Source organism: Chionomys nivalis, chromosome 6, assembly GCF_950005125.1.
Source record: "Chionomys nivalis chromosome 6, mChiNiv1.1, whole genome shotgun sequence".
Taxonomy (NCBI): Eukaryota; Metazoa; Chordata; class Mammalia; order Rodentia; family Cricetidae; genus Chionomys; species Chionomys nivalis.
The window spans coordinates 99532188-99557289 of record NC_080091.1 but is presented as its reverse complement, the minus strand read 5'-3'; the positions used below and the strand labels follow the sequence as shown (position 1 = coordinate 99557289).

General features: G+C 46.5%; 1 protein-coding gene and 1 long non-coding RNA gene across 2 annotated transcripts; one reads left to right on the top strand and one right to left on the bottom strand.

The window, feature by feature from the left end:
• Positions 1 to 7574: 7574 nt before the first annotated feature.
• Positions 7575 to 9815, bottom strand: Tmem271 (transmembrane protein 271). Its single transcript, XM_057772851.1, has one exon. The coding sequence runs from the start codon at positions 9193 to 9195 to the stop codon at positions 8071 to 8073; it is 1125 nt and encodes a 374-aa protein (XP_057628834.1). The 5' UTR covers positions 9196 to 9815; the 3' UTR covers positions 7575 to 8070.
• A 44-nt stretch (positions 9816 to 9859) lies between these two features.
• LOC130876313 (uncharacterized) lies at positions 9860 to 22643 on the top strand. Its single transcript, XR_009057280.1, has 3 exons — positions 9860 to 10938; positions 18367 to 18459; positions 21697 to 22643. It is a non-coding gene; the product is annotated as an uncharacterized LOC130876313 (long non-coding RNA).
• Positions 22644 to 25102: the final 2459 nt, after the last annotated feature.

Here is a 25102-nt window from a genome sequence, read left to right as displayed (position 1 = left end):
GGGAAAAATTAGGGGAAAGCTCTGGATATTCCTGTAATTTTATATAAGAATAAAATTAACAAATAGGTGCTGGAGAGATGGCTCAGAGGTTAAGAGCATTGCCTGCTCTACCAAAGGTCCTGAGTTCAATTCCCAGCAACCACATGGTGGCTCACAACCATCTGTAATGGGGTCTGGTGCCCTTTTCTGGCCAGCAGGCATACACACAGACAGAATATTGTATACATAATAAATAAATATTTTTTTAAAAAGAATAAAATTAACAAATAATAACCAATAGAATAAAGAAAAGTGTATTGACTAGGGGTAAGAAATTTAAAACTAAATTTAATTTTTCTTCTCCATTATTTTTAGTTTAAAAATCTCATGCCATAATTTTTATGGCAATGTAAATAGGTCTCAAATGGTAGATATATATGTGGTATTATATGCTCCAGTTCATTCTAATTCTCAGTATAAGAAGCAGGTAGAAAGAAATTGTTCTAAGCTAAGAGGCTGGATAGCTGACACTGCTCTACAGGCCCTGAGAGGTTGAAATGTGGTTTGTCTAGGCTGAGGTGTGTTTAAGATGCAAAACACAACCGGGTTCTTTGAAATCTCTTTATCCTACATTTCTCCCAAAGAGTGGAACACAGACTTGGATTAGGGTGCGGTAATTGCAGGGATAGATAGTATCCAGCAGGCACCCAAGACACACAGACTCGGATTAGGGTGCGGCAATTGCAGAGATAGCAACCAACAGGCACCCAAGACACCTAGCAGTGCTAGAGCTGGCTGACAATTGCTAGTGAAGAGAGAATGAGCTCAATCAGAAGTGTACTACAGGGGTGGCAGGCTCCCTGGGAGGGGTTTGAGGGCTGGGTGAGCTCCTCATTGGAAGAGAGGAGGTATGTAATTTGAGAGAAGGGCACATTTAGAACCTTGCGAGATCTTGAACAAGCGATGAGCAGACAACTGAGCATCTGTATTCAAGAACAGTCAAGGCTATCCCACTGTTGACCTGCAGTCTGGGCTGCGAAACTCCCACGCATGCCGTACGGAGACAAGCTTGAGTTCTACCTTGTCCCAAGCCCCAGGAAGACCACTGGCTCCCCATGCCTTCTGAAAAGAGCAGACAGCTCCGATCTGAATTTAGAAGTCTTCTAAGGCTCCTCTTCCCACCTGAAAGTGACTGTGTTCGAGATAAAGAGCTGTTCACACGCCCCCACGTATGCACTCAGGATCAATTAGCCCTGATTACCTAATGCAAGGCATCAGTTAGATCCTCAGCTTGATCAGAGAGTAACAAAGGGCCTGGCCACTTGGGCCTAGACATGCTCTGGCCTCCAGAGAACCCTGAGGTGGTTCCGGGGGGAACACTCTGAGTTTGCGACATCCCGCAGCAGTGTGAGTAGGAGGCTGCACAGTAGCAGCTGAGCTTCAGTGTGGGAGAGGCAAAGTCACGCATTTAAGGAAAAAATAACCTGAATTACACTTTAAAAAGCAGGAGGGGCTGTCATGGGTGGGCCCCCGCAGACCCTCCTCCAGGGCAGTTCCTGTTCCCTTGGAGGGGCGGGGTGGAGTGCAGTAGGGGAAATTGAGGATGTGGGAATTCAGAGACCTCTGTTGGGAAGGGACGTTGGGTAAGCAGGAGAGATAACCTCCCAAGGTCCTAAATGGAACAGTCTGGGAGGTGAGGTTCTGAAGGTCCTGGCAGAGCAAGAAGAGGGACATAAGAAATGTAGGTGCCACCTCTTCCATAGATTCTCTAGGGCCCCAGGCCACTGAGAACAAGTCTCTCATCCAGACTGGGAGCCCTTTGAAGGTCATGTAGGACAGTCCTTCTAGAAAGAAGGGTGATACACACCAGCCTGAGCTGTAAAAGTACTCAGATATTTGTGGCTGTCTTAAAAAAAAAACAAAAAACAAAAAAAACACTTGCAAATAAGACAAATGTAAGATATTAAATCCTTTCCCCCTTCTGCAGTTACTTTTACTGTTTTCTGTTTTTCTTCATCTGACATGTCTTCTCAGATATGTGAACACACATGGCCTACTGTGTGTGTGCTTGGCCTCACTGCCCAAGGATGGGACTCTTTCCTTCCTGTCTGTGCCTGACTGAGATGGTAGAGACTGGCTGGTTCTCCTACTGGAGGGAAAGAATGTTTTCCATGGAGACCCTTGGCCCAGAGCCACAGAGATGAAAGCAGACATCTATTTCCTGTGCTGACTTTGGTCATCTCTGCACTCCCATGCAAACACTGAATCTGCACACAGTAAGTACCCCCATGGATGCCTTCCACTAACGAATACAAGTGGATGCTGCCAGCAACAGAAGTCCCTAAGTCCACTAAACACTTGAGAGTATCACAAAATCCATTCCTTCTCAGTGTTTGTCCACTGGCCCCACCCATTCCTCCAGCCAACACCCACATCCTACTGTTCATCCTACTGTTGAGGAATATTTGTTTAACTATGCAAAGATGCATTGTATCTGTTTAACTATGTAAAAATGCATTGTATTTGTTTAACTCTGTAAAGATTTGTTGCTCTTTTACCTTGCCTACTTAAGGCACCTGACTGGTCTAATAAAAAGCTGAATGGCCAATAGCAAGGGAGACGATATAGGTTTTACTTCTGGACAGGGAGAGTAAGAAGAAGGAGCAATTTAGGCTTGGAGGAGAAGGGAGACACCAGGGGCCCAGCTGGTCAGACACAGAGTAAATAGGAAAGTGGGGCATACAGAATGAAAGAAAGGTTAAAAAAAAAAAAGCCCTGAGGCAAAATGTAGATGAATAGAAACAGGTTAAATTAACAGAGCTAGCAAGACAAACATAAGCTAAGGTTAAACATTCATAATTAATAGTAAGTCTCAGTGTCCTTATTTGGGAGCCTGGGGATGGGGAAGAGCTGATGAGGTTTTCAATGGGGAATCTAGTGACTTAATTCATGTGAGGATCTACAATGAGGTTCCAGGCAAATGAAAGACCTGTAGCGTGTGTGGGGGACGCCTGTGTGGAGGACGGACCTGTGTTCAGATATGGCTGAGCCCTGATGACATTTCGTGAGGGCCATTTTTATCTTTCTCTAAGAGGGGCCTATGTTAGGGAGGAGGGGAGACTACCTAGGCGAGCGTAAGGATGTAGACAGGAGGAAGGAAGGGCCTTGAGAAGGACGCTGTAACAATAGCGGGGAGGATAAACAGCAGAGGGAGACTCCATTGCTCTGGGTGTTTCATGACATTTGTATCACTTGCTCTCTTAAGACCCTGATACTGTTAACATCTGGTTTACAGACAGGAAGACAGAGGAACCTAAGGACTCCAGCACACTTGCCTCTCAGGAAGCAGAGATGAGGTCCCTATCAACTGTCTGCTTGTTACACCAGGACCACCGTGATCCCAGCTTGTTTGGCTTCCTTTCCTAAGTCTAGTTCCTAGAGCCTGTGTCAAGCCATCTATGTCCAGCCTCTTCTCTCCTGACCCTTGCTCAACTCAGAGTACCTTTTCATGTTCTACATCTGGGAAATATGAACATTTTGCTCAAATTCAGTCTGCATGCCTCTGGAGGAGCTAAGTACCCCAGCCTGTAGCCATCACAGCAATCACTCCCTCCTCTGTAGAAATGTCTGAGCCCCTCGCCTGCTGTTTGACCGGCCCTGAACTTGTGGGGTACGCTTGGCCTCCTCTGCTCTGTATGGGCAGAACTGGCAATGGAACCTGGATGTCAGGAAGAGAAGCAAAGGCCTAAAAAGCAGGAGGCCTGTCTGCCCTGCTCATTTCTGTGAGAGGGACCAGTGGAGGGCTAGAAGCACCTGTGCCTCTGCCTCCCTGTCTGCTGCTTCCCTCACCATAGTTGGCCACGAACAGAAAAGTGGCCAAAAAAAAAAAAAAAAATCATGGATTTTGTGGAGTATCCTGCGTTTTAAAGGAGGTTTTATTGATCTGACGGTGACAGTCCATTAAGGATCAATGGTTGATAAAGTGAAATATCACAAGGTCAGGGACTCTCTGAGAGAAACCCACAAGTATAAAATATAGAACCCAGAGACTAAGAATACGGGGTTGAACATATCCACAACATATCAAAACTGTCCATGACTATCCTCCTAGCCAAACAACTTCCATCTTTGGAAGCTTGGCTGCTTGCAAAAGATCACCCCAGCTGGGTTTGTTGACTCTAGCCGCCCCATTCTACCTGCCATATGTAATTCTGTCTTAATTGCACAGGGCCTCAGGGAGGGGCTTGAGTATATAGGCCAGGGAAGATCAGCAGGGAGGAGCTCCATCTATGTGACTGTGGGAAAACCATCATCCCTCCTGAATGAAGACTTTCCAACAGTGCCTTTTGGTAGGGAGCACCCATACCCCTCGCCTATGCTTCATAAGTAAATCCAACAAACTCATTGGTTCCCCCAGAGTGAACGCTGGTGGAATCATGCCTCAGTTTGTGTTTGAAACCTCAGGAGGAGGAGGCATTGGTTTACATATCTCCCTAGGAAGGAAGTTTAGCAACAGAATCACCAGGCTTCTCCTCTTATTCCAGGAGCTGCTCAGATTTCAATTTTGAGAACATAAGGATAACTGCTTGCTACTGCCCTAAATTAATTTCTTTCTCCCTTTTGGGATTTTTTTCCTGTTGATTAAGCAGTAAACTAAGCTGGGGCACTGGGTACTGGAAATTACACCTGTTGGCATGAGGTCACAGCAGTGCTCAGAGAAGGTAAAACAGGCGTGTAAGCTATTGGTGCTTAAGTATACGCCAGCTCATTTTTCTTAAGGTCTCTGTCATGTACTACTTCTCTCTGAGATCTTAATGAAAAGAAGTATTTTGGGGGTGATGATGACTTTGGGGGACAATGTAGGATCTTCACAAGGATGTGCCAAGTGGTTAACACTAGAGTTGCATATAGCAGCCTCTGAGTGACATGCACGGAGCCGGGAATTTAGCCTGACAGCCTGCCCTTTGCCCAGACCCTAGAGCACCTCACCACACACCCACTGGAATGCCTTGACGGGGACTCATCTTCTCTGTCTGCCTGTTAGATATTAGATATGGTCTCGGGGGCTCCTGTATATTCATCCTGACATAACACTGCAGCAGGAGGACAGCAGTGTACGTCAGGGCCCACGGCTAGACGACAAAGCCAAGAGTGGGTTCCACTTGTGTCTCGTGTGCCCAGACTTCATTATCTGGCCTGGCCCTCAAACATCACACGAGACCATGTGTGTGTTATTTCACATCACCCTGAACAGAGCATCCTTCTAAGGCAATACATGAAAACACAGCTGTTAGTGTCCATTGATTCTATAATAAAACATGCCTTGCTTGGCAGTTTCTCTGCCTAAATCCATGCCATGTCCTAGCCCCTTAAAATTAAGTTCCCAGGCCTAAGGACAGTGAGCTCCTCCTGCTGAACAAATAATGCCTTACAAATAGTATTTAGCATGTTAGAACACTAAGGTGTGCTTGTGCCTAATTTTGGAAGAAAGGCCAAGAAGTGACTTACTTTCCAAGTAACACAAAGAATCAGCTTGAACAACTGCTTAAAGCCTTGGAAAGGAAGAGTGGACACGGATGAAAGTTGCTGTGAGTTGGAGGGCACAGTGGGGTGTTGACAGCCTCAGTCCTCTCTCTATGCCAGGTCCCCTGGGCAGGGATCTTTATGGGAAACTACAATAGTGGGATTCTTCTTCTCCAGTCAGCTTTAAAAGTGAAACGTTGTTGCCCCACATCTCATACTCACCTCTGTAAGAGCAGAACTAACAATATTTGTGGACTTGGGAGTTAGGAACACCAATTTGAAGCATTAGTCTGATTCACTGGTCCTGTGGAAGAGGCTAATTTGTCCAGGTCTAGGGAAAAGTCCCCATCTTCCACGTCCCTCGTTCGTCCTGCTGCCCTGGCCAGGCAAGTGCACAAAATGTCATAATTCTCTGCCTTCCTGGCCTCTAGTCTTGCCCAACCCATTCCTCCCTGAAAAACTTCCATTCCAAGAAAAATATGAAATAAAAAGAGGCCACTGACCTTGAGAGACAATCTGAAAGACTCATGGTGCGTCTAATGGTTTGAGCTATGTGAAGTGTGCAAGGCCAAACACATCAGGGAAAACAACAAAGGTCCAGTGAGGACTGACTGGCCTGGGGCATCTGGGCAGCTGCTTGGGGTCATCTACAAGACTGCCGAGTGGACCCAGGACAGTGGCCTATACCCACCTGTGAGGTCTCTGCTCTCAGTTGGAAACACCTGGCAATATCGCTTGGTTGGGTTTGAATAGATAGAAGAAAGCATATTAAATCAGTTTATGCTGCCAATTGTAACATTTCTCCTTAAGCTGATAGCCTGTTGGTTACTAACGTGGCACAGGACAGCTGGGGTGAATAGACCCATGGCAGGACCAGTGAATTGGGCTTAGACTTTTTTTTTTCACCTCTGATATAGGTGAGAACCAAGAAAGCTAGCCATGAGTGCTGGCTTTTCCTTGGGTGGCTTCCATCGGGACTGATTCTTTGACCAGAGCCTCAAGCTTTAAAGATGTGTAAGCACAGGGAAGACCAGTTCTCATCACATAGACTGGTCTATGGCTGGTGATGGACCTCGCTGTTCTTCATGGAAATGGGATCGGGTACCTTCCTCCTCTAGTGCCCTTGTTTTTGAGGGCAGATAACTAGGTCCCAACTAGGGTAGAATGCCTACAGTCACCAAAGATACAGGAGAGCTCTGGGCAGGGCATTTGGGAGTTGAGGAAAGATGCCATTACACAGCCTGCACCTGGAGACTGTGCCTCCTCCTTAAACAGGAGGTTTCTTCACAGTTAGAAGTAGCCATTTTCACCCTGAAGACATACCCAGTATTCCACGACTCTCCTGGCCTCTGGTGATTGGTATAGGTATTTGCACATGCAGAGAGGCTGCTCCCCTCCTCCACGTGAAAGAAGCACACCTTTCGGGCCAGGGCTCTGCTCCCAGCTGCCTGTGCGTCACTACCTGCCTGGTCGTACTAGTCCAGTCACACGAAGGTCGGATCACCTTTTCCCACAACTTAGAGCCTGCTTGGCTTCCAGCCAGCCCACCAGAAGGATGGAGACACTCCGGTCATAGAGAACTCATTTCATTTGTGTGTAAATGGTTACACGCATATTAAACTCACTTAAAGGTATGTCCTCCACATTCATTAAGGCTATTAAAGTGGTGTACTTTAAATGAAATCCTATATAATCAAAATTACCAGATTATTGAGTTAACAGGAAATTCATCTTTGCAGAAAAACTAGGACTTTGATTTTTCAAAATAGGATTAAACTGTTCATATGTATTAACCAAAAATAAAACCTACTGCTTTGCAGTAGAAACCACACAGCCAGTTTCCAAAAACAGAAATGCAGGGGTCTGGCATCAATGTCTCCGCCAGCAGCAGTTAGCTCGGAGACAGGTCGCACCCAGTCAACCAGCCAGCAGAACACAGCTGTTCTAGCTTAGCCTTTGTCCCAATTCAGCCACTTGCCCCCATGCTGATTCGAGTGTAGACTCCTCTAATTCCAAGCTGAGGGACATTCTCCAATAACATAGCAATCATTTAATAAAGGAACTCACCAATGTCAAATTGCAATAAATTTACCAAACATTTTCACTGTTTATGGAGAGCTTTACAGTAAGAAAGTGTCGACAGAAGCAGGCACATCCGGGTACAAAGTGTTGCTGTTGGTTGGTCTTCACTTCTGTTCCTACAGTTCCAACTGCTTTGTACTCTCAGCTGAGGTCCTCCGCAAGAAATTCACCTTGGATAAGCTTTCTGTTCTTGCCCATTCGACCCAGAACCTCCCAGCTCAGTCCTGGGGGGTACGAACTTGTCTAAGAGAAGTGTGATTGGCAAGCCCACCCCAAACATTTATTGTAAACTTTAAATGGAGTCCGGATACGAATGACACAGAGGGGAGACACCTCCTCACACAGAAAGGAGAATACCGGAGTGTCCTAGGGTCTCGCAGATCTCACAGGGCCGGACCAGAAAAGTGTCAAACCACGCGCAGGCACGACGCCAAGCAATGCCCGATTGCTGCCCTTTCGGGTGTCCCAGGCCGCTTGGGCCTGGACTCAGCAGGCCCGACTAGGCTCCCAAGGGCGCGCCATCTCACAGGGAGGCCGACAGCAATAGGGGTAGGAGGCGTTGAGATCGGGGTCCGAGGGCGCGTACCCCGGCAGCTCCACCGACGGGTGCCCGCCACAGCACACCTCCACGCCCGCCTCGTCAAAGGCATGGAAGACGCCCACGTTGATGTAGGACACAGCGTGGTGCGCCGCGAAGCTCGCGCAGTCTCCTGGGGTGTTGAAGTCGGACTCCTCCGGGGACAGGATGGAGGCCTCGCTGGGTCGTGGCTGCAGCCGCCGCCCCCTTTTGCCCCGCCGGCCGCGCCGGGTCCGAGAGGCCAGCGACTGAGCGCGGAGCCCGGGTCCGCCCCGCGGCCGTGCCAAAGACCGGCTCGCCCTCCGCCGGCCGCGCCGGCCGCGCCGGGCCTGCGAAGACTTGTAGTTCTTGACCAGCAGAAGGCTGAGCAGGCCCAACAGGCACTCGAGCGAGTTGAATACAGTGGAGAGCACCAGGCCGCGCTGGTAGTCCTTCAGCTGGCGGCATTTGGCGGATGTGGCGCTGTCCAGGGTGCTGCGGGCGCGCGGCGTGCTGGAGCCTGGGGATGCAGGGCCAGGGGCCGAGCCGGGGACAGCGGCCGGCGAGCGCGGGGGCAGGCAATAGTGGGAGTACTTGCGTTCCACCAGGGACACTGTGTCGCCGTCGATCACTGCTCCCGCAAAGGCGCTGAGAACCCCGAGCATGAAGACCAGGACGCCTAGGAGCAGCAGGTTCTGGCTGTTCACCCTCCCCGAGGGCCCAGCAGCCGCCCGCGTCTCTCCAGGAGAGGGCTCCGGAGCGCCCGTTGGAGATGCGGGGACCCCGAGTCCGGGGCCCGACCCGGCCCCTGACCCGGCGAGGGGCGCCTCCCGGGGCCCGCAGCACAGCAGGGCGGCGCCGAGCAGCGAGAGGCCGGCGGCCAACAGCAGCCCGGAGTAAAAGGCACCGGCGGCCGCCCCTAGCCGGAAAGGCTCCCCGCGCAGCTCAGAGCCCAGAGAGAAGCACTTGAGGCCGACGGCGGCGGCGCTGAGCGCGCAGGCGAGCAGCAGGCTGGAGGAAAGCGCGGCGCAGGCCCCGCGGACGCTCCACTTCATCCTCCGCGCCGGAGCCGGCCCGCACCCGGCGCGCCCGCCGCCGCCCGCCGCCGCCCCCGCCGCCTGCGCCTCCTCCCGGCGCCGCGCGGCCGGACCGCCGGCCTCCTCTTCATCCTCCCGCGTCCTCCCGAGCTCGCGCCGCCGCCACTGGAGCCCGCATCCTCCGCCTCCCGCCGCCGCGACCCCGCACCGGGAACCGAGCCGGCGCGGAAAACCGCAAGGCGCGCGCGCCCCCTCCCCAAACCGCGGCGCCGATCCCCGGACGCGCGGCCCCCCCACCCGCGGCTCCGCGCACCTCGCCCTGACACCACCCTCCGCGGCCCCCTCCCGACCCTCGGGCCCCTAGGACTCCCCTCCGGTCCTCCCCTTGGGTAGGGCCCCTCGCCAAGTCTCCGCCTTCCTTGTCCTCCCCCTGTCAATGTCACTGTCCAGCGCCCGCCGCCTTAGGAACGCTACTCCACCTGGGCCTTCTTCTCCAGGGACCCCTGGGCCCCACCCCCAGGACCTCCCACCTCTGGAAGCCCTGCGTTTGCTTTCCCCCCATCCGCTTGGCGGCTAGTCTCCACGCCCACCTGACTGGACCCGGAAGCTCCAAGAAGTTAGCAGGGGATTTCAGCAATTAGGGGTGGGTATAAGGGAGAGCCTGGGCGAGGAAAAGGGGAAGGGGGAAATGTCCAGAGGGAATAGAGGAGGGTGCGCAGAGTATTCGAGGATGGAGGACGAAGGGAAGTGTTGGCATGTAGAGCTGTGTGTTGTGTGTGTGCATGTATGAGGAATATGCATAGGCCTTAGAGTATGGGGTATGGGAGAGTGGTGTGCGCGTATGTGTTGTGTGGTGTGGGGAGCGGTATGCATTCCGAGAGTGCAGTGTAGTGTGTGCGGTGTCCAGACTTGCGGTATGAGAAGTGTGGTGTGTGTGTTAAGTGGTGTATGTGCAGAAGGTGTGTTACCTTGAGATGCGTGAAGAGTATTGTAGGTGCTTAGGGGTTGTAAGTAGGGTGTGCGGGAGAACTAGCTGGAGATTTCTCTCCGAGGATCCAGCCACGGAGCAAGGCCCAGATGAAGTCTTGGGGGAGAACCTCAGGTGAGTTCAGCTTTGGGTCCAGTCCCGTCTCCAGATCTGGCAGAAAATTTCCTCACACGCAGGTGAACGAATTTGACCTGCGCTCAAGTGCGCTAGGGAGAGTGCTGTGGTCGCTCAAATCGGTACTTAGACCTCTTGAGGCCTCCGGCAGCCCCGCCCTGGCCCGCAGTCCCGGGTGTGGGTGATTCAGGCCGCCAGCGCAGCTTCCGAACCGCGGGTTGCAGAGGCTGTGCCTGAGGCTGGGGTGGAGAGATCGGGGTCCAGGCGTGGGGACTGGGGCGCGGTGGAGAGAACGCGCCTGCGCGTCGACCTTATGGAAGGTTCTGGTCGGTCAAAGGCCCAGGGGCTTTCCTATGCATTGTTAAAGACCTCCCCCCAAAACCAAGAACTGTATTGCCTGGGGAAGCTGAGCCCCTGTGTCCGAGGCAGCACCGGGGTTCTCGCCCACCCTCCTTGAAGCCACTTGCTGGTGGGTGTATGGAGGCCTTCCAAAGACTCCCGGACGTTTGCGTGGGTTTCAGTTCGGCCCAGAGCTTCAGAAAGAGCGAACCAGCCTCTCTGTATTTTTAGCAGGCGGAGCAGAATTTGAAACAGCATCCTACCGATCCTGCGCCTGGTAAATGATGACTCGCCAGAAAGCAAAGACGCAACCCTGCCTGGTGAGCTTGGCGCCTGGCCCAGGAGGCTCCGCGAGCCTGCGTGCGTAAGGATCGTGGCGCCCACGCTTGGGAGCAGAGCTCAGTGCAAACTTCCAATGGTTCTTCCAGTTTCCAGGGAAACGAGATTTGGAGCTGCTGCGTGTTGCAGAGCTCCCTCTGCTCCCCATGCGAGAGCCTTGCAAATGGCTGGGCTTGGAGAGGAAGGGATTGAGGATACCTTCTCTATGCAGGGTGAACTCTGACCTTAAGGTGGAAGAATTGAGCGGGGCTATGGGGATTTCTTCTACCATCAGAGGACTCATTGGAAGCAGTTCTCTTCTTGGTTGCTCCTCCTCTAGATGGGCGCTGCCACCCCTCTATCAATCTTCACATTTCCCAAACCCACCACAGGGCTCTTGTACACGATGTTCCCATCCTAGGGCATATTCACATTCTACGACGATCCTCACCTGACACTGCTCCTCATTTCTCAAAATTTATCGTCATATTTCTTAATTGACTCGGTTTTATCGGAAACCTGTCTGATCCAGTGTTGTATTGAAAGCTTTCGAGAACCTTCTTTTATTCACTCCACACAACCAGCAGTGTGGTAGGACCTCTGTTATCCCCAGACGGGCTTTCCATGAATGTATCAGTGACTGCTGGATGTGGCGGCGCAAATGAATGTAGACAGATTATATAGATATATACAGCTTTAATAAGGAAATAAACTTACAGGACCACAGGTTCCCGCGGTGTACCGGAAAAGCGGAGCAAAAGAAAAAGGGCTGCTGGGCTCACGCCCGGCAGATTTATCCGTAAACATTAGCCCGAGGCGAACATGTCCCCAATGGGTGGGGCTATGTCCCTACATCTCCCCCTTTTGTCTAAATAAGATAGAACCAAACCAAATACAACTATATACAATAATAACAAATAATAAATATAATAAACAATATTGAGAACAAAACTTTTGCTAAACATTTTATCTCAAGGAGTCTAAATAACATAGAGAGTAACTACAATTATATAATCTTTAACTCCGTCAAAGATCTGAGAAGGGAATAAATATTACTTAACAATCGAGAGATATCCAAAAATGTGTAACAATTGACAGAGACAACTGACTACCTGGGCAATCACCCAAAGTCTCGTTTGTAATGTTGAGTCAACCAACTTTGGCTAAGGCCTAACATAACTGGCATACCATTATTAAAGGCAAGGAACTTTTTTAGGACTATCCTACCCTGTCTTGGCAAGATAAGACAATCCTGTTTTATCCACTTAGGGATATTTTGTATCTTTGTCAGAAGTTGAGGTATGGGCTTTTTTTAACCCAAAGGCCAGTTTTGCCAAGAAGACAAGCTCCCAGTGGAGTGTCTTTGGTGCTCAACGTTCTCTCGGGAGTAGAGTGGTGTTGTCAGGAGTAATTGTGTCTCTTTGGCATAGAAATTTTAGGTTAGATTAAAGGCCATTTTTTACAGCTCTTCGAAGAGGCTGAAGATCATACTATCTATACTAAATATAATCTCTATGTAACTAAAAGACCTGATAAACTTAAAAATAAATATGACAAACATATAATTTTCAATACCTATCTAACTTTGAAGACTAAAAGAATAAACAACTGTGCAATATATGAAGACAATGATCTTCAACTGTAAACAATGTCATAGTATCAGAGGTAGAAATGTACAATGTAATATGGTAGATGTATCAATACAATATAGACAAAGTTATAAGCATACTCATACAAAAATAGAGGTAGGAACACTCACATTCAATATTTAACATATCAGTATACAAGAAACAGTACCAGTACAATTTTCTATAAACAGTAATTTACAAATACCAATCATCCCAAAAAACCAGAGCTCAGTTGAAACCAGTCAGAGGGCGTGGGTTTATTTGTGGTGGCCCAAGATCTTAGCATCTCTTTAACAAAAGAGGCATTCATTTTAAAAGTCATTACAGCCTGTTTAATTTTTTTGAGATCATTTATATGGACAGGTTTTCATGTATCTTCCTTGATGACCCTAGGGTTTTTGGAACCAATTACTTTCTCAGTTGTTACAACTGGAAAGGCAGGTAGAACTGTAGGTAGAGCTTTGTGGGAATTGTCCCGGAGGGATTTACCCACAGATTTAGTTAAAATATGTCTTTTTACCTCTTGTTCTTTTTTTTTAGAATTTAGAAATTTTTTAATTTTTTTAATTTTATTTACCATTGTCTTTTTTAATGTCTGAATCTCCTGTCTAGAATTATGTTTTAAAGCCTTTATTGAGGATTTTAAAGTATGAAGTTTGTCCATTAGAGATAACGTCTCATCTTTGGACATAAGTTTTATAGCATATACCGTGTCTTCTTGTATAGATAATCTTTTTGTCAATTTGTTATAAGCTTTAGACAAAATCCGATTGTCACATTTAGCAGTTTTGATTTTTTTAGTTAATGTTTCTGTTTCTACTGAAAGGGACTGAAGCTTACGATCCAAATCAGCTGTTTCTTTTTTTATAGTAATAAATTTTTCCTTAATATCAGCCGTTAATATTTTAGTTTCTACTGAAAGGGACTGAAGCTTACGATTTAAATCAGCTGTTTTCTCTTTCATAGTAATGAATTTCTCCTTAACATTAGCCTGTACCTTTTTTAAATTTTTTTTAGTTTGTCGAGTTGTGTTAAACAAAGATTTGTTTTCTGCCTGGAGAACTTTAAATTGATTTTTGAGAAGATTGTTGTCATTTTTAATTGTTTTTAAGCGTTTAACCTTGTCTTGTAAAGACTTTATCATATTTTTATTATCAAACCATACAGTACCAAGGAAAACTACGAATCCCAGAAAGATCCATATCTGTGGGCTGACAGACATTTTTTGTAAAATCTCCCACATGGTACAACTGAAAAGGCTGTTAAAGTCTTGAATGGTAATGTTTTTAGACATTTTTTTTATTTATAAAAGAAAATTATGTACCTGTAATGAAGTTTTCCTGCCAGTGGTGGCTAAAGAAATGCACCTGAGTTCACGTGGTCTAAGCCAGAGCCAGTCTGAAACAATTAACTCAAAACAAAAATTATTGTACTGCCTGTTAAGGGAAGGGGTTGGTGGCTTTTACTTCAAAACCGCGGGTGCTTCACTTAAATCAGGCAGTGAGGGTTTGGCAGAAGCAGGGAGCTATTAACTGCTCTGTGGGGGGTCGCTGCTCTGCGACTGTAGTGGCCTGGAGTGGGGGAAGGGAAAGCGAGCAGGGAGCGCGCTGTAAATCGCCTTCCTGAGCTCAGGCAACTAGCCGGGAAAGGTGGAGCTTGCGCCCCCCCTGTGCCGGGTCGGGGGCAAAATAGCCCCACGTTGGGCGCCAAATGTGGCGGCGCAAATGAATGTAGACAGATTATATAGATATATACAGCTTTAATAAGGAAATAAACTTACAGGACCACAGGTTCCCGCGGTGTACCGGAAAAGCGGAGCAAAAGAAAAAGGGCTGCTGGGCTCACGCCCGGCAGATTTATCCGTAAACATTAGCCCGAGGCGAACATGTCCCCAATGGGTGGGGCTATGTCCCTACAGCTGGAATTGGGACTGAAACCACCGGGCTCTGTGCATAGGCTATTGTTCTCCGGCTGCCTTCCGGACTCCAGCCCCTATAGAGGATCCCATAGCACAGGATTTCTCTGTAGTACAAATATGTGTTCCCTATCAAGGTGGGACTGGAAATATCAGGGTAAGGGCAGTTCAGTTCCATCTGCTTGGATGTTTGCATGTCTGTGATGGAGTAAACGTTGATCTGGTTCGGCCGGAAGCATTAGGTCCAGGAGCTGGGATACAGTTGTCTCTTCAGCATTGGGAATAAGGGAAGTCACTCCGAGAACCTAACAGGGCAGCTGCAGGGAGAGGGGAACTCCGCTGAGAAGAATAAGCTCAGCCAATTCAACTCTATACTGAGGGCAAGGGCACCACAAGATTGCAGGAGAGCATTCCGGTGTGTATTGAGGAGCTCTGCTGGAATCTGGAAGAACCAGAGGAACTCTCTCCCTACTTCAGCATACTGGTAGGACTAGTTACAATCACCCTGCAGTTTCTGCCCAGCATGGAGTCAGCAGAGAGTGGGAGGGACACTCTGCAGTCCCACGACATCTCAACTAAGAGTGACATTGAAACTTACCCGTGTAGGATTTTAGAGCAGACTGAGTTGCATTATGCCAGGATCCTTTCACCAAGGAAGAGCTCACCATGATCTACTATGATCCCTCTTCAATCTCTGCTTCCATAGTCCTCTTAATTTCCCATTTATGCCAAGGAGAAGACCAAGGGTAGCTGTAGTCTAGTCAAGAGACCTGGTCGACTCAGAAGCAGGAGGAGAGCAAAGAGAGAGAGAGAGAGAGAGAGAGAGAGAGAGAGAGAGAGAGAGAGAGAGAGAGAGAGAGAGAGAGAGACTGGAGCTGGGTGGGTCTGGCAGCCTCCTGGGGCAGTTATCACTGTCCCACACTGAAAAGCGTTAATCCCAGGAAACACTCATCAGAAATACAACAGCAATTACGTCTTAAGGACTATTTTCCTATCACCTTTGAGTCTTATTTTAATATTTACATGTTTGCTAGCATTGATTCAATTGCTTCAAATAATTGAAGATTGATTCAGTTATTTGAGCTCTTATTTTTTTCTACTCCACCACTTTTTAAAGTATTTTTGTTCTTTATTTTACAACTTATGTCTTAGGCCACCTTCTTTAACTCTAGTGGAATACCATACCGTCTACAAAGAATAAAGATTTATTTAGTTCACAGTTCCAGAGGTGCTTGCAGCTATGAAGTCCTTGGGCTGTACTATGCCATGGTGTGGGGCATCACATGGCAAGACAGAGCAACCAAAGAGCCTCTTCTGTGACAAAACCACTCAACTAATTACATCCCAAATGTCCCACCACACCCCATGAACATATATGACTTTAGGGGTTGTATTTCTAGCTTGTGAGTTCTGAGGACAAGCGTTCACACATCCTACTAACCAAATAACTGAAATTTTCATTGTTATCCACACCCCATTTTCCCGGGAATAGTCATGGTTAACCTGTCTCTTCAGATAGACAGTACAGGCATTTGTATGAAAAACACCCCATGAGCCTTCCAAAGAACTCAGTGAAACCATGGTCATGAGTTCTCAGAAGTGGATGTAGCCATGTTTATTATTTTAAAAGCTTGTGTTTTACAGAATATAATCACAGAAAATATTAAATAGTCATGTGATATCTTAATGACATTTAAATAAGCGTTTATCCTAGCTTCATCCAAGATACAAGACTGAAGAGCCTGAGGATGCATCCCAGAGCCTGTTAGCCCACCAGTCCTGTTTTCCTGCATTTGTTTAGATATTTATTAGGAGGGGCGCATTTCTAGCCATTGTAGTTGGCTTGGCCTGGTTTTGTTTTTGTTTAATTGTTTATTTAGCTTTTCTTGTACAGTGAATCTGTGTCTAGCTCCTTTTGTTCTCTATATGTTTGTCAAGTGTGTTCATAATGTTGTGCTCAGCTATAGCTCTCTCATAGCAGGTTATGAAGCCTGTAGCTTCTCCATTTCACGGCAATAAACATCACATTGCTGCTAGTTTGGAAATATTTGTGTGTTCTGAATCATTGAGACATGCAGTTGAGTAACCTGAGAGGGAATCGCTGGTTGAGAGTAATACCATCTTTACTTTTTCCCCCTTTAGGCGCTGAGGTTCAATTATGAACAATAAGAACCACTGATTTTAACTGTGCAGTCCCATGAGTTTGAACGATTGCATACATTTATACAAACAACCACTTCATGACTCAGTACTCTTCCAGCTTCAGCAAAAGTTAGCCGTCTCAGCTTCCCCCATTCCAGGTCCATGCATTATAGCTCTTTGTTTGTTTGTTTGTTTTTGAGACAGGGTTTCTTTGTGAAGCCCTGGCTGTCCTAGAACTTGCTTCAAACTCACAAAGATCTTCCTGCCTCTGCCTCCCAGTTGCTGGGATTAAAGGTGTGCACCACCACCATTCAGCAGTGCACAATAGTTTTGATTACAGCATTTCCTATGCATGGAATCATGCAGTGGGCAATATTTTTTGGTTTCAGTGCCTTTCAGATTTATTCATACTCTTGCATGAACCATGAATTATTTATTTTTTAAAAAGATTTATTTATTTATTTATTATGTATACACTGTTCTGTCCATATGCATGTCTGCTGACCAGACCAGAAGAGGGCACCGGATTTCATTATGGATGATTATGAACCACCATGTGGTTGCTGGGAATTGAACTCAGGACCTCTGGAAGAGCAGCCAGTGCTCTTAACCTCTGAGCCATCTCTTCAGCCCAGATTGTTTGCTCTTATCATTAAATACAATTCTACTAAAAAGTGTTGATCTATTCACAACATGATGGACATTCCAGCTTTTCCTACAGGGGTGACTGAGATACTAAGCAAAAGTGACATCATGCAGGTTGAAGTCAAAAATGACATCGTGCAGGTTGAAGTCCTTATGAGCCCATTCCCACCTCCTTAGTGTGTAATAGGAGTGGATGGCTGGGCTCCAGCACACATTTATCCTTATCTTTAAAGAAACCAAAAGATTGTTTACCAAAAATCTTTTCATTCCCCCATGCCATTCTACTAATCTGCATTCTTGGCAACCTAGGATAATGTCAACTTCCCGGGTATTTTGGCCAGTCTGGTATCCATAGATGGAATCTCTCTGTGGCTTTATTGCCCAGTTATGAATGCCATCAACCATTCACTTCTCTTCTTCAGTAAAGCTTTAAAAAAAAAAATCTTTTGTTAGGCCAGGCATGGTGGTGCACACCTTTAATCCCAGAACTTGGGAGGCAGAAGCAGGTGGATCTCTGTGAATTTGAGGCCAGACTTGTCTACAGAGCAAGTTCGAGGACATCCAAAGCTGTTACACAGAGAAACCCTGTCTTGAAAACAAAAACTAAAAACAAAAACAAAAAAGTTTCGTTAACTTTTTAAAATTCAGTAGTCTGTTCATATATATTTTGGTCCTTTGGATCCTCCTGTAGCAACCCAAGTACATTTTATACTTCAGTCTGAGCCCTTGAGAGCACCGTCAGCCATTCAACCTGTAAGTTCAGTGAGAGAACCGTGATTTTCCCAATGCAGGTCTGACTTTGTGCCACAGAAGGGCCTTGAGGTCTCATAATGTTCATGGCTCCAGAGGAGCTACTCACCCAAACCTACCAGTTCTACCACATGCAGCTGCCCTTCCTTCCTTCCTTCCTTCCTTCCTTCCTTCCTTCCTTCCTTCCTTCCTTCCTTCCTTCCTTCCTTCCTTCCTTCCCTCCCTCCCTCCCTCCCTCCCTCTCTCTCTCTCTCTCTCTCTCTCTCAAAAGTGCATACTGGGAAGTGTGCCTCTCATAAAGGTTTGCATTGTAGTGGGTTGGAACTCACCTTCTTGCTTGCCTGAAACAGGTAGGAAGTCTGAATCAGAAGAGTCACACCAAGAAACATCATCCTGAAGGGATCTTCAGAGGTTGAAGTCTTGATGAAGCTGTCCATGCCCAGGTGAAAATAAGTTATATAAACCTACGACTAAATAAATTGTATTAAAATATTGGTAACGTATACTTAAAGCAATCACTTTCTATTTTACCACACTTTTCCGTTCACTCTTTTTTTTAAAAAAATTATTTATGTATGTATTTTATGCATTAGTACTCTATCTGCATGTATGCTTGTAAGCCAAAAGAAAGCATCAGACCCCATTATAGATGGTTGTTAGCTGCCATGTGGTTGCTGGGAATTGAACTCAGGACCTCTGGGAAAGCAGAGTGCCCTAACTGCTGAGCCATCTCTCCAGCCCTTTACCACACTTTTCTATTACCTGTTTTCTGAAATTGCATCAAGCTAAGCAAAAATGTATATTCTGCTCTGTATCTCAACCCCTTGCTTAGTAGCTCCAGGTGACAGCTTATAATTTACCTTTTCAGGAGAATTTATATCACAGAAATGAGCAAATGATGCAAATCTGACCGGGGATGCTTATTTTACTTACCTACAAAGTAAAGGGAGATATGAGTGAAGCAGACTGGACTTAAAATGGATTGCAATCACCTGTGCAGTAATAGCATGCACATTGTATATCTCTAACAAAAGGCATTCCAACACGATTCCCCCTTGTCCTCCCTGGAATTCGTCAGCTTCTGTAGGAACAGCACCCAACATTCAGATCAGAGCAGCACCCTCTTGTCAGGGATGAGAGCAAGCATTCTGCTGAGTCAGATGCAATCAGGGTTTATTCATGTCCTAATTTTGCAATACTGTTGTCAGTGATAGAGTTACAAAAACAGTGGATTTTGCAAGAAATAGCAAGTCACATTGGAGTCATAAAATAAAAAGCAGATAAACGCTTTCATTTAAAATGTTATTTCCAAACTTATATAAGAAAATGCTTTTTTTTTAGTTTTTTAATTTTTAAAATTGCATTTATTTGTTCACTGTGCATGCACATTTGCATGTGGGAATGGGGATGTAGTGGAAACTTGTGGGGGTCAGAGGGCAACTGGCTGCATTTGGTTTTCTTCTTCCTCCTTGTGGGTTCAGGGGACCACACTCAGGTCTACAGGCTTGGTGGCAAGTACCTTTACCTGCTGAGCCACCTCACTGGCCCACGACATTACTAATAGAATTTTTGTGTTAGCTCAAGCAGTGGCACAAATTTTAGTAAGGTTATAAAACCATTTCTCATATTTTGATCCACCAAATGTCAATAAACAGTAATTTCTCACATTCTTTTCCATGTGAAACAAGCGGAAACAGATACAGGAAGGAATCTTGTGACCTTCAGTCCGGCAGCTGCTCATTTTCTAAAGATTTAGCTGACCACCAAGATGCTCTGAGTGTCCAGGAATAGTCACCAGGAAAGACATGGCTCCTGCTTGAGTCAGCTCTGGGAGAGGAAAAAAACCACCATTCAGATAGCTAAGGAAATGCCTTCCTGTAGGCTAAAGTCCAACACATCAAACATGGGTACATGGGAAGTGGTGTTGCATTAAGCGGGGGTCGAGGAGATGCCTACGTCGAGGAGATGCCTACAAGGCTCAGCCCTTGACAGTGCCTTCTCCGTCACACTCACTGCTCTGAGCTTTACCACCCAGCCTCATAGCTGTAAGAAACACCTAGCTACTGAGAACTCCAAACTCATGGTTCATTTCAAACTTCCTCCTGGAGCTCCAGGCTATGTTCCGACCTCCTGTCTTCATCTACTCTAACAAGGCCTCATTCTAGCACATGAAACATTGTATCTCATCTTTAAAGACAGACAAGACCCACCCCAGCCCCTGCACTCAGCTGAGAAAAACTCAATCAGAGTGAGCAAAAGCAATTCTATGTGGTTGCACCTTTATCTCCCTTACTCTCTGACTCGCTCTACCCAGTACCTATTCAGGGTGCCTGCAGGAAAGCCGTCCTCATTCAGACTGCCCTAAGCTCCCTGGCTTTTCTTAGATCTATCTCCTTATTGAAAAATGAGACAAGGTCTCTTAATGGCCTGGAATTCACCAAGTAGACTTGGTTATTTGACTGTTGAGTCCAGGAATCTGAAAACGGGGACCGTTTTTTTCACTTATTATTCTTGGTGTCAATAATAGCACCTAGCATATAGTACCTGTCTCTGAATATTTGTGTAGCTAATTTTAAAATTTTACAACAATTAAAATTTGAAGAATGTAAACCATGGATTGCTAGCCGTAATGGTCTACAGCCTCGCTTTTCAATCTGTGGGTTACAACCCCTTTGGGTGTCGCATATCAAATATTCTGCATATCTGATATCTACATTACAACTCATAACATTAGCAAAATTGCAGTTATGAAGTAGCAACAAGAATAATGTTATGGTTGGGAGTCATCACAACATGAGGAATTGCATTAAACGGTTTCAGTACTAGGCAGGTTGAGAACCACTGGTCTGTGGCTTGGAATGTTCTCAGGAGACTTTCTATACTTGAGTCTGGGCATACTGTACTAGACTTCACTCTCAAAGTGTGAGAGAACATTTGGATAAACTCCACCAGGAAATTATGTGACCAGATGTGTCACCTTTGAAAAACCTTCTGGTCATAAAGTCTGGCATGAAAAGCTACTCATGCTTAGGTTCTAAGGTCTCCAGGAGTTGCCACCACGAAAACTCCCTCGTGACCTGTTTTAATTACTGTTCTATGGCTTCGAAGAGACACCATGACACAGAAACTCTTATAAAGGAAAGCATTTAAGTGGGGGCTTAGAATTTCAGAGGATGGCTCATTATCATCATGGCAGGGAGCATGGTGCCATGCAGGTAGACGTAGCACTGGAGTAGTAGCTGAGAGTTCTACCTGGAGAGGGAGAGAGGGAGTCATTGAGCACATGAGCTTATCCTAGCACTGACTCCAAAGCCACAGTCAAATTCTATATATGAGTGCAACCAGGATAATAACCTTAAGGGGGAGGTCACTGCTTCACCAGCCCCAGGTGGAATTTGGGAAACAAAATAATATGTCCAGCCAGTGCTATTGCCAGTCCAGGGCCATGGAGGGCTAGATGCTGTCCTAGGCCCCAGACCCAGCAATAAATCACTAAAATGAGTCACACGCTTATGAGCCAACATGGAAGGGCAGATTGTCCTGAGAAACATGAGAATGAGGTCTTGGGTGGACCTCAAAGACAGTCACTGTTCACGTGTCTGTCATGGTCTCCTTTGGATTCTAGCTGAAGCACTTGATTGGAATCCCTCCTTGTCTCCTCTGACTTCTGTTTATGATAGCACAGAGCCCAGGTGAGCCGTGCCATGGGTGGACAGTGCTGCCAGCTGTCCGTGTTTTAGCAGTGGGATCCGGAATCGGTGGGGCCCATCTCTCAAGGAGAGTTGCCACTCTTCATCTCCATCATGAAGACACAGCTGGATCACCTCGGCAGGAGCCTACACTGATTCTGTTCTGTGAAGAACAGAGACCCTTCTCTGCTTTGGTTTCCTTTAGAAATGGACCTGGCTCTGTCTCCCACATATCCCAGCCTTCCACCACTCCAATTCCTTGCTTCTATCTGTGGAACTAAAGCAGGGTTCTTGTGTTTCCTGTGTTCACTTCCTCATTTGTAATCATGATTCTGCGACTAACTGCCACGCTGTCTCCTCATATTCCTGAACTACCAAAGCCAGGGCTGGACAGTCCTGGTGGAACCTCTCTTCCTTAGCACACGTAAGTAGACACAAACATCCTACAGACAAAACTTTCATGTAGGACAAACAAAAGCCCAGTGGCTGGACAAGTACCCCCAGATTTCCAAATAAATCCTCACAGAGATGCTCAGGGATGCTCCCTCTGGTGCAGTGAAAATAAGGACTCCTGTCAAAACAATAAGAACAAAGGTCTCCTTCCCCTTGAAATAACTCAAATGCTGCACAGAAGGCAGCAGGCATGGTTTTCAAATGCTAAGCATTAAACAAGGTAGGACAGTAACTGAGTATCAAGTAAGTGCTCCAATACATCATGTAGTAGCTTAAGAGCTGCCAGAAATGATGCCAGCTGAGGAGTCCAGGCAGAGGCAAAAGACCTTCCTGGGTTTAAGAGACAGGGCTGAGCTCAGGAGATCAAGCTAATGTGTGCTGGTTTGATTTTTGTCAATTATACTTTACTACAACTGTAAAAACGATGCTAAAAGCACATTGTGAAATGTTAAATGTCAGAAGTGACAAATATCTGATAATATCTAATAAATATCTCTAAGAGGATAAAGAAGCAATATGTCTTTTTTTTTAAATTTTTTTTATGGTTTATTTAGCTTTATTTTATGTACATTGGTGTAAAGGTGTCAGATCCCCTGGAACTGGATTTTCAGACAGTTGTGAGCTGCCATGTGGGTGCTGGGATTTGAACCCGGGTCCTCAGGAAGAGCAGTCAGTGCTCTTAACCGCTGAGCCATCTCTCCAGCCCCAGAAGCAATATGTCTTAATCACATATATATATATATGTGATTAACCATATATAAATGAATTGATGATAGATAGATTGATGGAGGAGTGGCTAGATGATAGATAGATAGATAGATAGATAGATAGATAGATAGATAGATAGATAGATAGATAGATAGATAGATGCCATGCACCACGGCCCCCGGCTGCGCTCTATGAGCTAGAACCCAGTTCGTGAGCTTCGGGCAAGGGGTTGGAGGTTGAGAATACACACGCAGAGACAGACCAACACACAGACCTTCAAACACTGGTACCAAAAAGCCCCTCTTTATTAGCACCATGGAGGCTTAAATACCCAGCAGTCAATGGCCAACAGGTGAAAATCCCATCCTCTGATCCGCTAAGCTAGGCACAGCTTCTAGTAACTTCAATTAGAAGACTCTAGACAGGGAAGAGCAGCTGAAGGCCAGGACTCGATTAGTCCTGATAGATAGATGATAGATAGATAGATAGATAGATAGATAGATAGATAGATAGATAGATAGATAGATGATACAAAATCAGATGTGAAAGGGGCCCAAGAACAAAGACAATGTTATCACAAGAACTAGAGATTGGAAGCTAACACTGGAGTTATTAGTTTACCCTGTGTAAAGGTTTAACCTCAGGTGAATTTGGTTTATAAAAACCTTGATTCTGTCTCCCTTTGGTTTTTCTCTACATTTTGTAGTCAGAGGATAGTTGCAATAAATCTTTTTCATTCTGAAACCACGGCTGTGGAAAGATTTCTTTTGTAGATGTGATTTCTGTGTGAACAAGGAGTGAGGATAATGGCCCCATGCCATGACAATCAGAAGAAGCTTTCTGGCTCTTCCATGAATCATTTCAGCAAGGCCACAGGTCAGTATCTTGTGGACAATCGCCAGGCAGAACTGACTTCTCACTGCGTTATTAGCCCTGCTTCAAACATCGCTTAGACAGAAGCATTCTATCCAACCCTAGAGTCTGAGGTCTCCTCAATCAGACCTTGAAATCCTGCTTTCAGAGAGCTCTTTCTGGTCCTCGTACTGTGGCGACTACATTTCTGTATCAGTGCTTAGTGTTACTCTGGGCGTCCTAATGCTTCTTCAGTGAGTGAGTGCGTTACTTAAATAGTTTCTTAAATAGGCTCTGCTCAGTTACAGCCCAAATGTTCTGCCCTCAAAGCCAGGGAGGCTCCCTAGCCCCCACATGGGACTCCGTGATGGGCAGGCAGCCTACACCTTAAAGACAGGACACTATCCCTCAGGTCAACACCTGCACCAGGCACTCTGGCTACAATGCTTTGGAAATAGGTTGTGTGTAGCCGAGGCTGCACTAATCTTGGAGCCACATTCTGCCTTCCTGCTGAACAAGCTATAGACAGGCATCCACTTCCAGATCCTCACAGTGACAGCCTGGCCCTGAGAAATATTTTCCCACCAACCGAGAGATGCCAGACTCATCTTCACCCTGAAAGGATATAAGCTGATAGCTTATCTTGTGGTGGATGATGAACCAGAATCTAGCCAACAGGGCACACATGACCCAGATGGCTCCTGCTTTGAGCATTGGAAACAACTTCCTGGTACTGACCAGGTTTCCTGGTGGTGTAAGGGGTGGCAGTAGGACCACAAAAACCCGTATCCCCAACACTCGAAGCCAACAACAAACTGAGCCATCCACTGGCTCATCTTGTGTGGTTAGAGATCATCTGGGGCACAGGCACAGGAATAAATGGCCACTTCTAACCAAAGAAAGGTGCCACCAACCTGGCCATACCATGCAGAGGTGAGTATGAAGACTTATCCTTCACAGTGAACCATTTGGTTTCAATTCTTAGCTTGATATAACCTAGGCGCACCTGAGAAGGGATTCTCAATTGAGGAATTGTCTAGATTGGCCTGAGAGCATGTCTTTGGAAGATTGTCTTGATTGTTACATAAGGCCTAGCCCACTGTGGGCAGCACCATTTCCTAGGCTGGGCCCTGAACTATATAAGAGTTAAGAAAACTAGCGTGCAGGCTGTAGATGTGTTTAGCTCTCTACTCTTAACTGTGGATGTGGTGTGACCAGCTTCTCCAGATTCTGCCTTGATTTCCCCCAAATCATGACGGACTGTAACTTGGAATTGTAAGCTAAAATAACCCATTTTTCCTAAGTTGTTATTTGTCGATATATTTTATCACAACGATAGAAATAGAACCAGGACAGTCAGCAGGATTCTTATTCCCGCTCAGGC

What these genes read in the sequence shown, in the direction of transcription:
- Tmem271 (XM_057772851.1), bottom strand. Translation starts at nt 9,195, where the DNA reads ATGAAGTGGAGCGTCCGCGGGGCCTGCGCCGCGCTTTCCTCCAGCCTG.